Here is a 20,733-nt window from a genome sequence, read left to right as displayed (position 1 = left end):
AGAGACTGACCCCGTTTCTACTCTGCATCGAGACTCACCCCGTTTCTACCCCCCACCGAGACTGACCCCGTTTCTCCACAGAGACTGACCCCCTGTTTCTACCTGCATCGTGACTCACCCCCGTTTCTACACCCACTGAGACTGACCCCGTTTCTACACCCCACCGAGACTGACCCCGTTTCTTACTCCACTGAGACTGGCCCCGTTTCTACACTCCACAGAGACTGACCCCGTTTCTACACTCCACTGAGACTGACCCCGTTTCTACACTCCACTGAGACTGGCCCCGTTTCTACACTCCACTGAGACTGGCCCCGTTTCTACACTCCACTGAGACTGACCCCGTTTCTACACTCCACTGAGACTGACCCCGTTTCTACACTCCACAGAGACTGACCCCGTTTCTACACTCCACTGAGACTGACCCCGTTTCTACACTCCACTGAGACTGACCCCGTTTCTACACTCCACAGAGACTGACCCCGTTTCTACACTCCACAGAGACTGACCCCGTTTCTGCTCTGCATCGTGACTCACCCAGTTTCTACACTCCACAGAGACTGACCCCGTTTCTGCTCTGCATCGTGACTCACCCAGTTTCTACTCTCCACAGAGACTGACCCCGTTTCTACTCTCCACAGAGACTGACCCCGTTTCTACACTGCATGGAGACTGACCCCGTTTCTACACTCCACAGAGACTGACCCAGTTTCTACACTCCACAGAGACTGACCCCGTTTCTGCTCTGCATCGTGACTCACCCAGTTTCTACTCTCCACAGAGACTGACCCCGTTTCTACTCTCCACAGAGACTGACCCCGTTTCTACACTCCACTGAGACTGACCCCGTTTCTACACTCCACAGAGACTGACCCCGTTTCTACACTCCACTGAGACTGACCCCGTTTCTACACTCCACTGAGACTGACCCCGTTTCTACACTCCACTGAGACTGACCCCGTTTCTACACTCCACTGCGACTGACCCCGTTTCTACACTCCACAGAGACTGACCCCGTTTCTACACTCCACTGAGACTGACCCCGTTTCTACACTCCACTGAGACTGACCCCGTTTCTACTCTGCATCGAGACTGACCCCGTTTCTACACTCCATAGAGACTGACCCCGTTTCTACACTCCACTGCGACTGACCCCGTTTCTACACTCCACAGAGACTGACCCCGTTTCTACTCTGCATCGAGACTGACCCCGTTTCTACACTCCATAGAGACTGACCCCGTTTCTACACTCCATTGCGACTGACCCCGTTTCTACACTCCACAGAGACTGACCCCATTTCTACACTGCATGGAGACTGACCCCGTTTCTACACTGCATAAAGACTGACCCCATTTCTACACTCCACCGAGACTGACCCCATTTCTTACCATGTGAACGGGGTCAGGGGTCAGTCTTGTCCTGTATCACCTTACCATGTGAACGGGGTCAGGGGTCAGTCTTGTCCTGTATCACCTTACCATGTGAACGGGGTCAGGGGTCAGTCTTGTCCTGTATCACCTTACCATGTGAACGGGGTCAGGGGTCAGTCTTGTCCTGTATCACCTTACCATGTGAACGGGGTCACGGGGTCAGTCTTGTCCTGTATCACCTTACCATGTGAATGTATCTTGTACATTTCCATAACATGTTACTTTAGTCACACAGCTACATTCTTGCGTTTAATAGTCACATTTTCTACCTTGTACATTTTTGTTATAAAATGCTAATAAATGCTTATATGATTTGTACCCTTGTCTCTATTCCAAACTCTATTGGCCTCCACAATCACCCTGCTTCAACCCAATTTGAGATGGTTTGGGATGAGTTGGATCGCAGAGTGAAGGAAAAGCAGCCAACAAGTGCTCAGCATGTGTGGGAACTCCTTCAAGACTGTTGGAAAAACATTCCAGGTGAAGCTGGTTGAGAGAATGCTAATAGTGTGCAAAGCTGTCATCAAGGCAAAGGGTGGCTACTTTGAAGAATCTCAAATATAATATATATTTTTAATTTCACACCTTTTTTTGGTAACTACAGGATTCCATATGTGTTATTTCATAGTTTTGATGTCTTCACTATTATTCTACAATTAAGAAAATAGTAAAAATAAAGAAAAACCCTTGAATGAGTAGGTGTATACGATTTGTACCCGTATCAATTCCAAAATCTTTGGGTCTCAATTTTGCTTGATGTTAGGGAGGGGAACTGAGTTTAAAATAGCCAAGGAGAAGGGGGTAAATTATAAGAGACGGACATGTCTAAAGAAAAACACAAATGAAATGTCAGCCAACCGTTTGCTTAAATTGATTTAATTCTGATTTATTTATGAAATGTTTAGACGTTTAGTCTCGGGAGAGTTATGTATTCTACGGTGGAGACATTCTCAGTCGTCGAAATGTCTGAGATTACTCTCGTGCAACTCCGTTATCGGTCCCGACCGTGGACAGGACCTGTCGAGAGAGGAGAGAACTGTTCCGACCGAACTGGTACGGTTGGTTCATACGAATACACGAAAAGGACCAGCAGACGATACGTTTGTGGGTGATTTGTTTTTGCTATTAACCATGAAAAAATTCACTGTTGGTTATGATCAAATAAATGATTAGATTAGTTATACGTTTAGTTGCACACACTCATCAGCCGTCCTCCTGTTTGAATCTAGACGTGTTCCTCAAACTCACAGGTTTCTTCCCGAGCCGGTAAACAGAAACGGGTGTGTAAAGTCATATTGGACCGTTTTGACCAACAGTACGGTCAGGAACTTGGCCCCCTATGGCCGTCTGCAAGGTATGTACGCGTTCAACTCGTCCTCTTATCCTTTTATACAGTCTATGCAGCATTACGTGCCAATAACTATATTATAAATCGTTGTATTACTCTGAACTTAAATCGGATGGGACCTCTGTTGTAGTCTGTTAACCAAATGGCACCGTATTCCCTATTGGTCCTGGTCTAAAGTTGTGCAGTGCATTCTGGAAGTATTCAGACCACATTGACCCCCCCCACACACACACACATTTTGTTATGTTACAGCCTCATTCTAAAATGTCTCATCAATCTACACACAATACCCCATCATGACAAAACAGGTTTAGACAGTTTTGCAAATGTATAAAAAAAAAAAAAAACTGAAATCACATTTTCACGTAAGTTTTCAGACCCTTTACTCAGTACTTTATTGAAGCACCTTAGGCAGCGATTACAGCCTGGAGTCTTCTTGGGTATAATTCTACAAGCTTAGCACACCTGTATTTGGGGAGTTTCTCCCATTCTTCTCTGCAGATCGTCTCAAGCTCTGTCAGGTTGGATGGGGAGAGTCGCTGCACAGTTATTTTCAGTTCTCTCCAGAGATTTTAGATCAGGTTCAAGTCCGGGATCTGGCTGGGCCACTCAAGGACATTCAGAGATCTGTCCCGAAGCCACTCCTGTGTTGTCTTGGCTGTGTGCTTAGGGTCGTTGTCCTGTTGGAAGGTGAACCTTCGCCCCAGTCTGTGGTCTTGAGCAGGTTTTCATCAAGGATCTCTCTGTACTCTGGTCATCTTTCCCTCGACTCTGACTAGTCTCCCAGTTTCTGCCGCTGAAAACCATCCCCTCAGCATGATGCTGCCACCACCATGCTTCAGCGTAGGGATGGTTCCAGGTTTCCTCCAGACATGATGCTGCCACCACCATGCTTCATCGTAGGGATGGTTCCAGGTTTCCTCCAGACATGATGCTGCCACCACCATGCTTCATCGTAGGGATGGTTCCAGGTTTCCTCAAGACATGATGCTGCCACCGCCATGCTTCACCGTAGGGATGGTTCCAGGTTTCCTCTAGACATGATGCTGCCACCACCATGCTTCATCGTAGGGATGGTTCCAGGTTTCCTCCAGACATGATGCTGCCACCACCATGCTTCACCGTAGGGATGGTTCCAGGTTTCCTCCAGACATGATGCTGCCACCACCATGCTTCATTGTAGGGATGGTTCCAGGTTTCCTCCAGACATGATGCTGCCACCACCATGCTTCATCGTAGGGATGGTTCCAGGTTTCCTCCAGACTTGGCACGCTTGGCATTCAGGCCAAAGAGATCAATCTTGATTTCCTCAAACCAGGGAATCTTGTTTGAGAGTCTTTTCGGTGCCTTTTGGAAAACTCCAAGCAGGCTGCCATGTGCCTTTTACTGAGGAGTGGCTTCCGTCTGGCCACTCTACAATAAAGGCCTGATTGGTGGAGTGCTGCAGAGATGGTTGTCCTTCTGGAAAGATCTCCCATCTCCACAGAGGAGCTCCTCCGGTCTCCTACAGGGCTGTGTTGTTGAACCCTGCGTGCTGGCAGTATGGAGTGATGCTCAACCTCTCCTCCGGTCTCCTACAGGGCTGTGTTGTTGAACCCTGTGTGCTGGCAGTATAGAGTGATGCTCAACCTCTTCTCCTCTCCTCCGGTCTCCTACAGGGCTGTGTTGTTGAACCCTGCGTGCTGGCAGTATGGAGTGATGCTCAACCTCTCCTCCTGTCTCCTACAGGGCTGTGTTGTTGAACCCTGCGTGCTGGCAGTATAGAGTGATGCTCAACCTCTTCTCCTCTCCTCCGGTCTCCTACAGGGCTGTGTTTTTGAACCCTGCGTGCTGGCAGTATGGAGTGATGCTCAACCTCTTCTCCTCTCCTCCGGTCTCCTACAGGGCTGTGTTGTTGAACCCTGCGTGCTGGCAGTATGGAGTGATGCTCAACCTCTTCTCCTCTCCTCCTGTCTCCTACAGGGCTGTGTTGTTGAACCCTGCGTGCTGGCAGTATAGAGTGATGCTCAACCTCTTCTCCTCTCCTCCTGTCTCCTACAGGGCTGTGTTGTTGAACCCTGCGTGCTGGCAGTATGGAGTGATGCTCAACCTCTTCTCCTCTCCTCCGGTCTCCTACAGGGCTGTGTTGTTGAACCCTGCGTGCTGGCAGTATGGAGTGATGCTCAACCTCTTCTCCTCTCCTCCTGTCTCCTACAGGGCTGTGTTGTTGAACCCTGCGTGCTGGCAGTATGGAGTGATGCTCAACCGTTTTGCTGCGGTGTCAGAGGTCAAACAACGCCTCCAAGGGCAAGGCTTCGTCAGCCTACTGCCCCACACGGACCTGCCTCTTAACTCCTCTCTCTCCATCCCTCACCCTACCTCTCCCACCCAGCCTAGCTCCATCCCTCACCCTACCTCTCCCACCCAGCCTAGCTCCATCCCTCACCCCGGTCCTCCTCCTCCCTCCCTGCAGTGTTTCATCCACCCCTCCCCAGTGCGTTACCCCTCTCCTCCTCACCGCCAGGGCCAGTTGAAACCCTACTACCTGATGAACGCTGCCTCCCTGCTGGCTGTCTTAGCCCTGGGGGTAGAGGAGGGGGACAGGGTCCTGGATCTCTGCTCGGCTCCTGGAGGGAAGGCCTTGGCTATACTACAGACTGCTGACCCAGGTCAGGAGCATTACACTGTTAGGGGTTAGGGTGTAGGGGCTAAGGGGTTAGGGTGTAGGGAGTAGAGGCTAAGGGTGTAGGGGCTAAGGGGTTAGGGTGTAGGGGCTAAGGGGTTAGGGTGTAGGGAGTAGAGGCTAAGGGTGTAGGGGCTAAGCATGTAAGGCCTAAGGGGTTAGAGTGTAGGGGATAAGAGGTTAGAGTGTAGGGGATAATGGTATAGGGGCTAAGGGGTTAGGGGCTAAGGGTGTAGGGGCTAAGCGTGTAGGGGTTCGGGTGTATGGCCTAAGGGGTTAGAGTGTAGGGGATAAGAGGTTAGAGTGTAGGGGTTAGGGTGCAGGGGCTGAGGGTTTAGGGTGTAGAGGCTAAGGGGTTAGTGGGTAAGGGGCTAAGGGTGTAGGGACTAAGTGGGTAAGGGGCTAAGGGGTTAGGGTGTGTAGGGGCTGAGGGGTTAGGGTGTGTAGGGGTTAGTGGGTAAGGGGCTAACCCCTTAAGGGTAGGACTGCTAACCCAGGTCCTGTTAAACTCATTAATGGGGTGTCCCCCCCCCTGACTGCTAACCCAGGTCCTGTTAAACTCATTAATGGGGTGTCCCCCCTGACTGCTAACCCAGGTCCTGTTAAACTCATTAATGGGGTGTCCCCCCCCCCTGACTGCTAACCCAGGTCCTGTTAAACTCATTAATGGGGTGTGTCCCCCTGACTGCTAACCCAGGTCCTGTTAAACTCATTAATGGGGTCCCCCTGACTGCTAACCCAGGTCCTGTTAAACTCATTAATGGGGTGTCCCCCCTGACTGCTAACCCAGGTCCTGTTAAACTCATTAATGGGGTGTCCCCCTGACTGCTAACCCAGGTCCTGTTAAACTCATTAATGGGGTGTCCCCCCCTGACTGCTAACCCAGGTCCTGTTAAACTCATTAATGGGGTCCCCCTGACTGCTAACCCAGGTCCTGTTAAACTCATTAATGGGGTGTCCCCCCCCTGACTGCTAACCCAGGTCCTGTTAAACTCATTAATGGGGTGTCCCCCCTGACTGCTAACCCAGGTCCTGTTAAACTCATTAATGTGGTGTCCCCCCTGACTGGTAACCCAGGTCCTGTTAAACTCATTAATGGGGTGTCCCCCCTGACTGGTAACCCAGGTCCTGTTAAACTCATTAATGGGGTGCCCCCCTGACTGCTAACCCAGGTCCTGTTAAACTCATTAATGGGGTGCCCCCCCCCCTGACTGCTAACCCAGGTCCTGTTAAACTCATTAATGGGGTGTCCCCCCCTGACTGCTAACCCAGGTCCTGTTAAACTCATTAATGGGGTCCCCCTGACTGCTAACCCAGGTCCTGTTAAACTCATTAATGGGGTGTCCCCCCCCCCTGACTGCTAACCCAGGTCCTGTTAAACTCATTAATGGGGTGTCCCCCCCTGACTGCTAACCCAGGTCCTGTTAAACTCATTAATGGGGTGTCCCCCCTGACTGCTAACCCAGGTCCTGTTAAACTCATTAATGGGGTGTCCCCCCCTGACTGCTAACCCAGGTCCTGTTAAACTCATTAATGGGGTGTCCCCCCTGACTGCTAACCCAGGTCCTGTTAAACTCATTAATGGGGTGTCCCCCCCTGACTGGTAACCCAGGTCCTGTTAAACTCATTAATGGGGTGTCCCCCCCTGACTGCTAACCCAGGTCCTGTTAAACTCATTAATGGGGTGTCCCCCCTGACTGCTAACCCAGGTCCTGTTAAACTCATTAATGGGGTGTCCCCCCCTGACTGCTAACCCAGGTCCTGTTAAACTCATTAATGGGGTGTCCCCCCTGACTGCTAACCCAGGTCCTGTTAAACTCATTAATGGGGTGTCCCCCCTGACTGCTAACCCAGGTCCTGTTAAACTCATTAATGGGGTGCCCCCCCCCCTGACTGCTAACCCAGGTCCTGTTAAACTCATTAATGGGGTGTGTCCCCCTGACTGCTAACCCAGGTCCTGTTAAACTCATTAATGGGGTGTCCCCCCTGACTGCTAACCCAGGTCCTGTTAAACTCATTAATGGGGTGTCCCCCCTGACTGCTAACCCTGGTCCTGTTAAACTCATTAATGGGGTGTCCCCCCCCTGACTGCTAACCCAGGTCCTGTTAAACTCATTAATGGGGTGTCCCCCCCCCCCTGACTGCTAACCCAGGTCCTGTTAAACTCATTAATGGGGTGTGCCCCCTGACTGCTAACCCAGGTCCTGTTAAACTCATTAATGGGGTGTCCCCCCCCTGACTGCTAACCCAGGTCCTGTTAAACTCATTAATGGGGTGTGTCCCCCCTGACTGCTAACCCAGGTCCTGTTAAACTCATTAATGGGGTGTCCCCCCTGACTGCTAACCCAGGTCCTGTTAAACTCATTAATGGGGTGTCCCCCCCCCTGACTGCTAACCCAGGTCCTGTTAAACTCATTAATGGGGTGTGCCCCCTGACTGCTAACCCAGGTCCTGTTAAACTCATTAATGGGGTGTCCCCCTGACTGCTAACCCAGGTCCTGTTAAACTCATTGATGGGGTGTCTCCCCCTGACTGCTAACCCAGGTCCTGTTAAACTCATTAATGGGGTGTCCCCCCCCCCCCTGACTGCTAACCCAGGTCCTGTTAAACTCATTAATGGGGTGTCCCCCCCTGACTGCTAACCCAGGTCCTGTTAAACTCATTAATGGGGTGTGTCCCCCCTGACTGCTAACCCAGGTCCTGTTAAACTCATTAATGGGGTGTCCCCCCCGACTGCTAACCCAGGTCCTGTTAAACTCATTAATGGGGTGTGCCCCCCTGACTGCTAACCCAGGTCCTGTTAAACTCATTAATGGGGTGTCCCCCTGACTGCTAACCCAGGTCCTGTTAAACTCATTAATGGGGTGTGCCCCCCTGACTGCTAACCCAGGTCCTGTTAAACTCATTAATGGGGTGTCCCCCTGACTGCTAACCCAGGTCCTGTTAAACTCATTAATGGGGTGTCCCCCCCCCCTGACTGCTAACCCAGGTCCTGTTAAACTCATTAATGGGGTGTCCCCCCCCTGACTGCTAACCCAGGTCCTGTTAAACTCATTAATGGGGTGTCCCCCCCCCTGACTGCTAACCCAGGTCCTGTTAAACTCATTAATGGGGTGTCCCCCCTGACTGCTAACCCAGGTCCTGTTAAACTCATTAATGGGGTGTCCCCCCTGACTGCTAACCCAGGTCCTGTTAAACTCATTAATGGGGTGTCCCCCCTGACTGCTAACCCAGGTCCTGTTAAACTCATTAATGGGGTGCCCCCTGACTGCTAACCCAGGTCCTGTTAAACTCATTAATGGGGTGTCCCCCCCCCTGACTGCTAACCCAGGTCCTGTTAAACTCATTAATGGGGTGTCCCCCCCCCTGACTGGTGAACACCGTTATATTGATAACTTGAGTCAGTCTTATCTGTCGTTGTGTTCCAGCTCGGTTGTGTTGTAATGAAATGGACCCACACCGACGTGATTGGCTGGCCAAAACCCTGGAATCCTTCATCCCCCAATGGCTGAGCAGCACTGTCACCGTGTCCAATCAGGATGGACGGATCTTTGGGCAGACTGAAGCCGGAATGTATGACAAGGTGAGGGAAGAAAACGGACATGTTTTTTTTTTTGTCATCCTGCGTTCAAGACACAAGGGCTCCCTCTGTGTGTCGTGCATCCTCTCTCCTTACCTGCTTCCTTCCCATCTGTATCTATAGGAGACACTCCCTCTCAGTGTGTCGTGCATCCTATCTCCTTACCTGCTTCCTTCCCATCTGTTTCTATAGGAGACGCTCCCTCTGTGTGTCGTGCATCCTATCTCCTTACCTGCTTCCTTCCCATCCGTTTCTATAGGAGACACTCCCTCTCAGTGTGTCGTGCATCCTCTCTCCTTACCTGCTTCCTTCCCATCCGTTTCTATAGGAGACACTCCCTCTCAGTGTGTCGTGCATCCTATCTCCTTACCTGCTTCCTTCCCATCTGTTTCTATAGGAGACGCTCCCTCTGTGTGTCGTGCATCCTATCTCCTTACCTGCTTCCTTCCCATCCGTTTCTATAGGAGACACTCCCTCTCAGTGTGTCGTGCATCCTCTCCTTACCTGCTTCCTTCCCATCCGTTTCTATAGGAGACACTCCCTCTCAGTGTGTCGTGCATCCTATCTCCTTACCTGCTTCCTTCCCATCTGTTTCTATAGGAGACGCTCCCTCTGTGTGTCGTGCATCCTATCTCCTTACCTGCTTCCTTCCCATCCGTTTCTATAGGAGACACTCCCTCTCAGTGTGTCGTGCATCCTATCTCCTTACCTGCTTCCTTCCCATCCGTTTCTATAGGAGACACTCCCTCCCTTCAGACTGGTTTCTCCAAGTGGTTTTAAGAAGGGGCGAGGAGACAGGCTGCAAGGAGTCGTGGACTGAGGAAGAGCCATGTGCTTCTACACCTGCATTGCTTGCTGTTTGGGGTTTTAGGCTGGGTTTCTGTACAGCACTTTGAGATATCAGCTGATGTACGAAGGGCTATATAAATAAATTTGATTTGATTTGATGTCAACAACAGGTTTTAATTTCTCTGAAGTGAGCGTCTCCGACCTGCAGATCCAGCAGGGGGCGCTGTTGTTCCTCTGAGCGGTCGTCAAATCGTCTCCCGTTTATTTGGTCACATACGCGCGTGTTTAGCAGGTGTTGTTGCAGCGAAATGCCTGGAAACAACATAACAGCCCAGATCAGTTGAAAGACACTGCAGCTTTTCTGAACGTTTTCTGTTGAAGGACAATATGCCAGTATGAATACAGTAATGGACTCACACATAACGGGAACCATTTATCTTTGTTTAGATTTCTTTATTTGCAAAATAATATATAATATATATTTTTTTTAGACAAGTTAAAAACTCCATGGTGGTCGAAGGCACTGCATCTCTGTGCTAGAGGCGTTACTACAGACCCTGGTTCAATCCCGGGCTGTATCACAACCCGGCTGGGATCTGGACCCCCATAGGGCGTCTCACAATTGGCCCAGCGTCGTCCGTGTTTGGGGGGGGGGTCTGTTATCTACTTCCTCAGAGTCACATGATCTCCTAGATACCATGTTTGTCTCTGTGTACGGCTATAGTCCTCGTTCTGCTCTGTATGTTGTTTTGGGTTTTGCCTTGTACACAAAGTGTTGTTGTTGTTGTTGTTGCAGAATTCTGCAGAATCTCAATAGATTGTGGTTTTTGTCCCATTTTGGTTAGTGAGTGGACTCCAGATTTCACAACCATAGAGGGGAAAATCATTTTTGTCAGATCCTAATTGGGAGGTTGAGTTTTCAAGTTCCTTTCGATGGCATACAAGATGTTTCACAGCCTTTTTTAATTTAACTAGACAAGTCAGTTAACACAAGTTCTTATTTACAACAACGGCAGAGGAACGGGTTAACTGGTCTAGGAACAGTGGGTTAACTGGTCTAGGAACAGTGGGTTAGCTGGTCTAGGAACAGCGGGTTAGCTGGTCTAGGAACAGCGGGTTAGCTGGTCTAGGAACAGTGGGTTAGCTGGTCTAGGAACAGTGGCTTGGTTAACTGGTCTAGGAACAGTGGCTTGGTAACTGGTCTAGGAACAGTGGGTTAGCTGGTCTAGGAACAGTGGGTTAACTGGTCTAGGAACAGTGGCTTGGTAACTGGTCTAGGAACAGTGGGTTAACTGGTCTAGGAACAGTGGGTTAACTGGTCTAGGAACAGTGGCTTGGTAACTGGTCTAGGAACAGTGGGTTAGCTGGTCTAGGAACAGTGGGGTTAACTGGTCTAGGAACAGTGGGGTTAACTGGTCTAGGAACAGTGGGGTTAACTGGTCTAGGAACAGTGGGTTAGCTGGTCTAGGAACAGTGGGTTAACTGGTCTAGGAACAGTGGGTTAACTGGTCTAGGAACAGTGGGTTAACTGGTCTAGGAACAGTGGGTTAACTGGTCTAGGAACAGTGGGTTAACTGGTCTAGGAACAGTGGGTTAACTGGTCTAGGAACAGTGGGTTAACTGGTCTAGGAACAGTGGGTTAACTGGTCTAGGAACAGTGGGTTAACTGGTCTAGGAACAGTGGGTTAACTGGTCTAGGAACAGTGGGTTAACTGGTCTAGGAACAGTGGGTTAACTGGCCGAGGAACAGTGGGTTAGCTGGTCTAGTGGGTTAACTGGTCTAGGAACAGTGGGTTAACTGCAGTGTTGATGTTTGTGCCGAGGTAGGTATAATTATTTGTGTGCTCTGTCTCCCTCCCCTCTCTTCCTCTCTCCCCCTGCCTCTCTTCCTCTCTCCCCCTGCCTCTCTTCCTCTCTCCCCCTGCCTCTCTTCCTCTCTCCCCCCTGCCTCTCTTCCTCTCTCCCCCTGCCTCTCTTCCTCTCTCCCCCTGCCTCTCTTCCTCTCTCCCCCCTGCCTCTCTTCCTCTCTCCCCCTGCCTCCCTTCCTCTCTCCCCCTTCCTCTCTCCCCCCTTCCTTTCTCCCCCTTCCTCTCTCCCCCCTGCCTCTCTTCCTCTCTCCCCCTTCCTCTCTTCCTCTCTCCCCCCTGCCTCTCTTCCTCTCTCCCCCTTCCTCTCTTCCTCTCTCCCTCTTCCTCTCTCCCCCTGCCTCTCTTCCTCTCTCCCCCCTGCCTCTCTTCCTCTCTCCCCCTGCCTCTCTTCCTCACTCCCCCCTTCCTCTCTCCGCCCTGCCTCTCTCTTATCTCCTCTCCCACAGAGGGCTATAGGATTAGCTCTTGTTCTCCTCTGTGACACTCATTAGTGCCGTCTCACTGACTGTAGAGGCCCTGTGGAGGGGAGGAGCCCACGCCTCGACCCGCCGGAGGAAAACCCATCCTATCTCATCCCCCCTCAGCAGCTAGCATCACACAGAGACTCTACATTACAGTCATCCTCTCTCTGCTCTGTTCTCTCTCTTTTCTCTCTGTTGCTCTGTTCTGTTCTCTCCCCTCTGTTCTCTCTCTTCTCTCTCTGTTGCTCTGTTCTGTTCTCTCCTCTCTTTTCTCCTCTGTTCTCTGTTCTCTGTTCTCTCCTCTCTCTTCTCTCTCATCTGTTCTCTCTCTGCTCTGTTCTCTCTTCTCTCTCTGTTGCTCTGTTCTGTTCTCTCCCCTCTGTTCTCTCCCCTCTGTTCTCTCCCCTCTGTTTTCTCCCCTCTGTTTTCTCCCCTCTGTTTTCTCCCCTCTGTTTTCTCCCCTCTGTTCTCTCCTCTCTCCTCTTTTATCTCCTCTCTTTTATCTCCTCTCTTTTATCTCCTCTCTTTTATCTCCTCTGTTCTCTCTCCTCTGTTCTCTCTCCTCTGTTCTCTCCTCTGTTCTCTCCTCTCTGTTCTCTCCTCTGTTCTCTCCTCTGTTCTCTCCTCTGTTCTCTCCCCTCTTTTCTCTCCCCTCTTTTCTCTCCTCTCTGTTCTCTCCCCTCTGTTCTCTCCCCTCTCTTCTCTCCCCTCTCTTCTCTCCCCTCTCTTCTCTCCTCTCTGTTCTCTCTCCTCTGTTCTCTCCTCTCTGTTCTCTCCTCTCTGTTCTCTCCTCTCTGTTCTCTCTCCTCTGTTCTCTCTCCTATGTTCTCTCTCCTCTGTTCTCTCCCCTCTGTTCTCTCCCCTCTGTTCTCTCCCCTCTGTTCTCTCCCCTCTGTTCTCTCCCCTCAGTTCTCTCTTTACTCTGTTCTCTCCTCGCTGTTCTCTCCTCTCTCTCTCCTCTGTTCTCTCCTCTCTGTTCTCTCCTCTCTCTCTCTCTCTCTCCTCTGTTCTCTCCTCTCTGTTCTCTCTCCTCTGTTCTCTCTCCTCTGTTCTCTCTCCTCTGTTCTCTCTCCTCTGTTCTCTCCCCTCTGTTCTCTCCCCTCTGTTCTCTCCCCTCTGTTCTCTCCCCTCTGTTCTCTCCCCTCAGTTCTCTCTTTACTCTGTTCTCTCCTCGCTGTTCTCTCCTCTCTCTCTCCTCTGTTCTCTCCTCTCTGTTCTCTCCTCTCTCTCTCTCTCTCTCCTCTGTTCTCTCCTCTCTGTTCTCTCTCCTCTGTTCTCTCCTCTCTCTTTTCTCCCCTCTCTTTTCTCCCCTCTCTTTTCTCCCCTCTCTTTTCTCCCCTCTGTACTCTCCTCTCTGTTTTCTCCTCTCTGTTCTCTCTCCTCTGCTCCCTCCTCTCTGTTCTCTCCTCTTTCTCCTCTTGAAACAGAAGGCAGTTGATGGATTTAGGGGCTAGAGACCATGAGGCTGGGGATCTTTCCTGTGTTTTGTCATTAGTGTTCTTCATTGAGTTAGAATACTAGTCATTTGAATAGTGCTCTCACCATGTATCTCTGTCTGTCTCTGTCCCCCCCCCACAACTTATGCCTCCCTGCTGCTGGTTTCATTTACTATCTCTAGATTTAGTGGTTTTGTTGACCCCTCCCCACCTATTAATTCTCTAATTGTCTTTCTCTCTCCCCCTCCTCCCTCTTCTCTCTCCCCCCTCCTCCCTCTTCGCCCTCCCTCCTCCTTTCTTTCCCCCTCCCCCTCCTCCCTCTTCCCCCCTCCCCCTCCCCTCCCTCTTCCCCCTCCCTCCCTCTTCCCCCTCCCCCTCCTCCCTCTTCCCCCTCCCCCCCCTCCTCCTCTTCCCCCTCCTCCCTCTTCCCCCTCCTCCCTCTTCCCCCTCCTCCCTCTTCTCCCTCCCTCTTCCTCCACCCTCTTCTCCCTCCCTCTTCCTCCTCCCTCTTCTCCCTCCTCCCTCTTCTCCCTCCCTCTTCCCCCTCCCTCCCTTTTCCCCCTCCCTCCCTCCTCCCTCTTCTCCCTCCCTCCCTCCCTCCCTCCCTCCCTCCCTCCCTCCCTCCATCCCTCCCTCCATCCCTCCCTCTTCTCCCTCCCTCCTACATCTTCTCCCTCCCTCCCTCCCTCCCTCCCTCCCTCCCTCCCTCCCTCCCTCCCTCCCTCTCCCCCCCTCTTCCTCCTCCCTCTTCCCCTCCCCCTTCCCCCTCCCTCCCAGGTTCTGCTGGATGCTCCATGTTCTAATGATCGTAGCTGGCTGTTCTCTGGACCAGGAGGGGAGCAGCATGGAGCTGTGAGGCTGAGGGAGAGGGCCAGGCTGCCAACACTACAGACACAACTGCTCAGGTATGAATTCATGCTTGGCAATATACAGACATACCTGGCCCAAAAATAGACGTACCTGGCCCAAAAATAGACATACCTGGCCTATATACAGACATACCTGGCCTACATCCAGACATACCTGGTCTACATCCAGACATACCTGGTCTACATCCAGACACACCTGGTCTACATACAGACACACCTGGTCTACATCCAGACATACCTGGCCTACATACAGACATACCTGGTCTACATCCAGACATACCTGGTCTACATCCAGACATACCTGGCCTACATACAGACATACCTGGCCTACATACAGACATACCTGGTCTACATCCAGACATACCTGGTCTACATCCAGACATACCTGGCCTACATACAGACATACCTGGTCTACATCCAGACATACCTGGCCTACATACAGACATACCTGGTCTACATCCAGACATACCTGGCCTACATACAGACATACCTGGTCTACATCCAGACATACCTGGTCTACATCCAGACATACCTGGTCTACATCCAGACATACCTGGTCTACATCCAGACATACCTGGCCTACATACAGACATACCTGGCCTACATACAGACATACCTGGCCTACATCCAGACATACCTGGCCTACATACAGACATACCTGGTCTACATACAGACATACCTGGCCTACATACAGACATACCTGGCCTACATACAGAGATACCTGGCCTACATACAGACACACCTCGTCTACATCCAGACATACCTCGTCTACATCCAGACACACCTGGTCTACATACAGACATACCTGGTCTACATACAGACATACCTGGCCTACATACAGACATACCTGGCCTACATACAGACACACCTGGTCTACATCCAGACATACCTGGTCTACATCCAGACATACCTGGTCTACATACAGACATACCTGGCCTACATACAGACATACCTGGCCTACATACAGACATACCTGGTCTACATCCAGACATACCTGGTCTACATACAGACACACCTGGTCTACATACAGACATACCTGGCCTACATACAGACATACCTGGTCTACATCCAGACATACCTGGCCTACATACAGACATACCTGGTCTACATCCAGACATACCTGGTCTACATACAGACACACCTGGTCTACATCCAGACATACCTGGCTCACATCCAGACATACCTGGCCCACATCCAGACATACCTGGCCCACATCCAGACATACCTGGCCCACATCCAGACATACCTGGCCCACATACAGACATACCTGGTCCACATACAGACATACCTGGCCCACATACAGACAAACCTGGCCTACATACAGACATACCTGGTCTACATCCAGACATACCTGGTCTACATCCAGACACACCTGGTCTACATACAGACACACCTGGTCTACATCCAGACATACCTGGTCTACATACAGACATACCTGGTCTACATCCAGACACACCTGGTCTACATCCAGACATACCTGGTCTACATCCAGACATACCTGGTCTACATCCAGACATACCTGGTCTACATCCAGACATACCTGGTCTACATCCAGACACACCTGGTCTACATCCAGACATACCTGGTCTACATACAGACATACCTGGCCTACATCCAGACATACCTGGCCTACATCCAGACATACCTGGTCTACATCCAGACATACCTGGCCCACGTACAGACATACCTGGCTCACGTACAGACAGACCTGGCCCACATACAGACATACCTGGCCCACATACAGACATACCTGGCCTACATACAGACATACCTGGCCCACATACAGACATACCTGGCCCACATACAGACATACCTGGCCCACATACAGACATACCTGGCCCACATACAGACATACCTGGCCCACATACAGAGATACCTGGCCTACATCCAGACATACCTGGCCTACATCCAGACACACCTGGCCCACATCCAGACACACCTGGCCCTACATCCAGACACACCTGGCCCTACATCCAGACATACCTGGCCCTACATCCAGACATACCTGGCCCTACATCCAGACATACCTGGCCCTACATCCAGACATACCTGGCCCTACATCCAGACATACCTGGCCCTACATCCAGACATACCTGGCCCACATCCAGACATACCTGGCCCACATCCAGACATACCTGGTCTACATCCAGACACACCTGGTCTACATCCAGACATACCTGGCCCACATCCAGACATACCTGGCCCACATCCAGACATACCTGGCCCACATCCAGACATACCTGGCCCACATCCAGACATACCTGGCCCACATCCAGACATACCTGGCCCACATCCAGACATACCTGGCCCACATCCAGACATACCTGGCCCACATCCAGACATACCTGGCCCACATCCAGACATACCTGGCCCACATCCAGACACACCTGGTCTACATACAGACATACCTGGTCTACATCCAGACATACCTGGCCTACATCCAGACACACCTGGTCTACATACAGACACACCTGGTCTACATACAGACACACCTGGTCTACATACAGACACACCTGGTCTACATACAGACACACCTGGTCTACATACAGACACACCTGGTCTACATCCAGACATACCTGGTCTACATACAGACACACCTGGTCTACATCCAGACACACCTGGTCTACATCCAGACACACCTGGTCTACATACAGACACACCTGGTCTACATACAGACACACCTGGTCTACATACAGACACACCTGGTCTACATCCAGACACACCTGGTCTACATCCAGACACACCTGGTCTACATACAGACACACCTGGTCTACATACAGACACACCTGGTCTACATACAGACACACCTGGTCTACATACAGACACACCTGGTCTACATACAGACACACCGGGGGTGTAAAAACAGGCCTTGGCCAGGCCTATGTTGACCTTTAACCTGAAAAAGCAATCCACAGCCCTCTCCTCCAGCTGCTACTGATCTGTCTCATCACATCCTGCCTCATCACATCCTGCCTCATCACATCCTGTCTCATCACATCCAGTCTCATCACATCCAGTCTCATCACATCCAGTCTCATCACATCCTGTCTCATCACATCCTGTCTCATCACATCCAGTCTCATCACATCCAGTCTCATCACATCCTGTCTCATCACATCCAGTCTCATCACATCCTGTCTCATCACATCCAGTCTCATCACATCCAGTCTCATCACATCCAGTCTCATCACATCCAGTCTCATCACATCCAGTCTCATCACATCCTGTCTCATCACATCCTGTCTCATCACATCCTGTCTCATCACATCCAGTCTCATCACATCCTGTCTCATCACATCCAGTCTCATCACATCCTGTCTCATCACATCCTGTCTCATCACATCCTGTCTCATCACATCCTGTCTCATCACATCCTGTCTCATCACATCCAGTCTCATCACATCCAGTCTCATCACATCCTGTCTCATCACATCCTGTCTCATCACATCCTGTCTCATCACATCCAGTCTCATCACATCCTGTCTCATCACATCCTGTCTCATCACATCCTGCCTCATCACATCCTGCCTCATCACATCCTGTCTCATCACATCCTGTCTCATCACATCCTGTATGTTCCCCAGGTCTGCGCTGGCTGCGTTGCGTCCGGGGGGCGTGGCCGTCTACTCCACCTGCACGATGTCCCGCTCTGAGAACCAGGAAGTGGTGGAGGCGGTCCTAAACAGCTGTCCAGGGGTGGAGCTTCAAGACCTGGAGGAGGAGCTAGCCCTTCCACTCCAGGAACACTTCACCTTCACCCCGTTAGGCCACACCCCCTCGTTAGGCCTCCTTGTGGTTCCACAGCAGGGTCAGACCTGGGGGCCCATGTTCCTGTCGCGCATCAAGAGGATTCACTGATTGGTTGATTGACTCGCTGACTTCCTGTCACGTATATCAAGAGGATTCACTGATTGGTTAATTGACTCGCTGACTTCCTGTCACGTATATCAAGAGGACTCGCTGATTGGTTGATTGACTCGCTGACTGAGCATGTCAGACGCTGAGGCTGGTCTTCGATGGATTCCACAATGCAACATGTTTCCATGTGACGGCTACTGCTAACGAGCTACCTCTCTAGGGCTGTGTTCCAAATGCCACTCTATATATAGCACACACAAGTAGTGCACTATATAGGGAATAGGGTGCTATTTAGGAAGCCCACTTTGTTTCACACGCTCTTTGCCCAGGTTTCTATCTGGCATCAAGAAGACCCACTGAACTCTTCAATAAAGGTTAAATAAAGAATAAATCCCAATGACCTCTGACCCACAACAGTTTTTGATACAAAGAAGCAGTGGTCGGCTGCTGATTGGCTGAATACCCGAGGTGCATTATGGTTTGAATTGTCAACAAAGCAGCATGACAGAAATATGAGGCCAAGTTTTCAAACTACCTGTAGTTTCTTTGAGAATATATATATATGTATATATATATACACACATATATACACAATACTTATTTTCCACCATAATTTGCAAATAAATTCATTAAAAATCCTACAATGTGATTTTCTGGATTGTTTTTCTCATTTTGTCTGTCATAGTTGAAGTGTATCTATGATGAAAATTACAGGCCTCTCTCATCTTTTTAAGTGGGAGAACTTGCACAATTGGTGGCTGACTAAATACTTTTGCCCCACTGTAGCTGTTTCACCTGTGAGCTGGAGTGATGTTGTATCTGTGGTATGTGAGCTGTGTGGAGAGGCTGTTATAGCCTGGTAGACCCCAACCTGCTATAGCCTGGTAGACCCCAACCTGCTATAGCCTGGTAGACCCCAACCTGCTATAGCCTGGTAGACCCCAACCTGCTATAGCCTGGTAGACCCCAACCTGCTATAGCCTGGTAGACCCCAACCTGCTATAGTTGGTTTGGTATGTGAGCTGTGTGGAGAGGCTGTTATAGCATGGTAGACCCCAACCTGCTATAGCCTGGTAGACCCCAACCTGCTATAGCCTGGTAGACCCCAACCTGCTATAGCCTGGTAGACCCCAACCTGCTATAGTTGGTTTGGTATGTGAGCTGTGTGGAGAGGCTGTTATAGCATGGTAGACCCCAACCTGCTATAGCCTGGTAGACCCCAACCTGCTATAGCCTGGTAGACCCCAACCTGCTATAGCCTGGTAGACCCCAACCTGCTATAGTTGGTTTGGTATGTGAGCTGTGTGGAGAGGTTGTTATAGCCTGGTAGACCCCAACCTGCTATAGTTGGTTTGGTATGTGAGCTGTGTGGAGAGGCTGTTATAGCCTGGTATACCCCAACCTGCTATAGCCTGGTATACCCCAACCTGCTATAGTTGGTTTGGTATCTGAGATGTGTGGGGAGACTGTTATAGCCTGGTAGACCCCAACCTGCTATAGTTGGTTTGGTATTTGAGATGTGTGGGGAGACTTTTATAGCCTGGTAGGTATTTGAGATGTGTAAAGAAATTGTTATAGCCTGGTAGACTCCATTCCACTATGTAGGGAATTGGGAATAGCAGCTTCCTTAAAGTGATTTTTCTAACGGTATCTGGTCTGTGACCTAACCTTTAGTGGAGGAAAATGAGTTTCTCTCCTGAACACAACTCAGAGGAACGTTCAGTGCTGCTAATGACTTCCTGTCAGACGTTCACTAGACCCAGAGAGAACTAACTCACACCGCTGACACATGGGCACTTCCTGTCCTACGTTCACTAGACCCAGAGAGAACTAACTCACACTGCTGACACATGGGCACTTCCTGTGCTACGTTCACTAGACCCAGAGAGATCTAACTCACACTGCTGACACATGGGCACTTCCTGTCCTACGTTCACTAGACCCAGAGAGAACTAACTCACACCGCTGACACATGGGCACTTCCTGTCCTACGTTCACTAGACCCAGAGAGAACTAACTCACACTGCTGACACATGGGCACTTCCTGTCAGACGTTCACTAGACCCAGAGAGAACTAACTCACACCGCTGACACATGGGCACTTCCTGTCAGACGTTCACTAGACCCAGAGAGAACTAACTCACACCGCTGACACATGGGCACTTCCTGTCCTACGTTCACTAGACCCAGAGAGATCTTACTCACACTGCTGACACATGGGCACTTCCTGTCCTACGTTCACTAGACCCAGAGAGAACTAACTCACACCGTTGACACATGGGCACTTCCTGTCAGACGTTCACTGGACCCAGAGAGAACTAACTGACACTGCTGACACATGGGCACTTCCTGTCAGACGTTCACTAGACCCAGAGAGAACTAACTGACACTGCTGACACATGGGCACTTCCTGTCAGACGTTCACTAGACC

General features: G+C 50.7%; 1 protein-coding gene across 3 annotated transcripts; it reads left to right on the top strand.

Annotated features, from left to right (window-relative positions):
• The first annotated feature begins 2,203 nt into the window (after positions 1 to 2,203).
• LOC135537852 (tRNA (cytosine(34)-C(5))-methyltransferase, mitochondrial-like) lies at positions 2,204 to 18,873 on the top strand. 3 transcript variants are annotated; one of them, XM_064963866.1, is made up of 7 exons: positions 2,204 to 2,484; positions 2,661 to 2,785; positions 4,976 to 5,113; positions 5,174 to 5,427; positions 8,870 to 9,024; positions 14,353 to 14,480; positions 18,029 to 18,873. In XM_064963866.1, exons 1-7 carry the CDS (start codon positions 2,329 to 2,331, stop codon positions 18,300 to 18,302), a joined length of 1,230 nt encoding a protein of 409 aa, XP_064819938.1. In that variant the 5' UTR covers positions 2,204 to 2,328; the 3' UTR covers positions 18,303 to 18,873. The 3 variants fall into 3 exon arrangements, with proteins under 3 accessions (XP_064819938.1, XP_064819937.1, XP_064819936.1); XM_064963865.1 differs by having other exon boundaries at positions 2,682 to 2,785; positions 4,976 to 5,427; XM_064963864.1 differs by having other exon boundaries at positions 4,976 to 5,427.
• The last annotated feature ends 1,860 nt before the right edge of the window (positions 18,874 to 20,733 follow it).

The sequence above is a fragment of the Oncorhynchus masou genome, unplaced genomic scaffold (genome assembly GCF_036934945.1).
Source record: "Oncorhynchus masou masou isolate Uvic2021 unplaced genomic scaffold, UVic_Omas_1.1 unplaced_scaffold_857, whole genome shotgun sequence".
Taxonomy (NCBI): Eukaryota; Metazoa; Chordata; class Actinopteri; order Salmoniformes; family Salmonidae; genus Oncorhynchus; species Oncorhynchus masou.
This window is presented reverse-complemented; position numbering and strand designations above follow the sequence as displayed.

Excerpts from the sequence above, each read along its gene's own strand:
- LOC135537852 (XM_064963864.1), top strand. The coding sequence starts at position 2,329 with ATGTTTAGACGTTTAGTCTCGGGAGAGTTATGTATTCTACGGTGGAGA. Across the intron at positions 2,786-4,975 it reads CCCCTATGGCCGTCTGCAAG|GGCTGTGTTGTTGAACCCTG; the intron begins GTATGTACGCGT and ends TGTCTCCTACAG. Across the intron at positions 5,428-8,869 it reads ACTACAGACTGCTGACCCAG|CTCGGTTGTGTTGTAATGAA; the intron begins GTCAGGAGCATT and ends GTTGTGTTCCAG.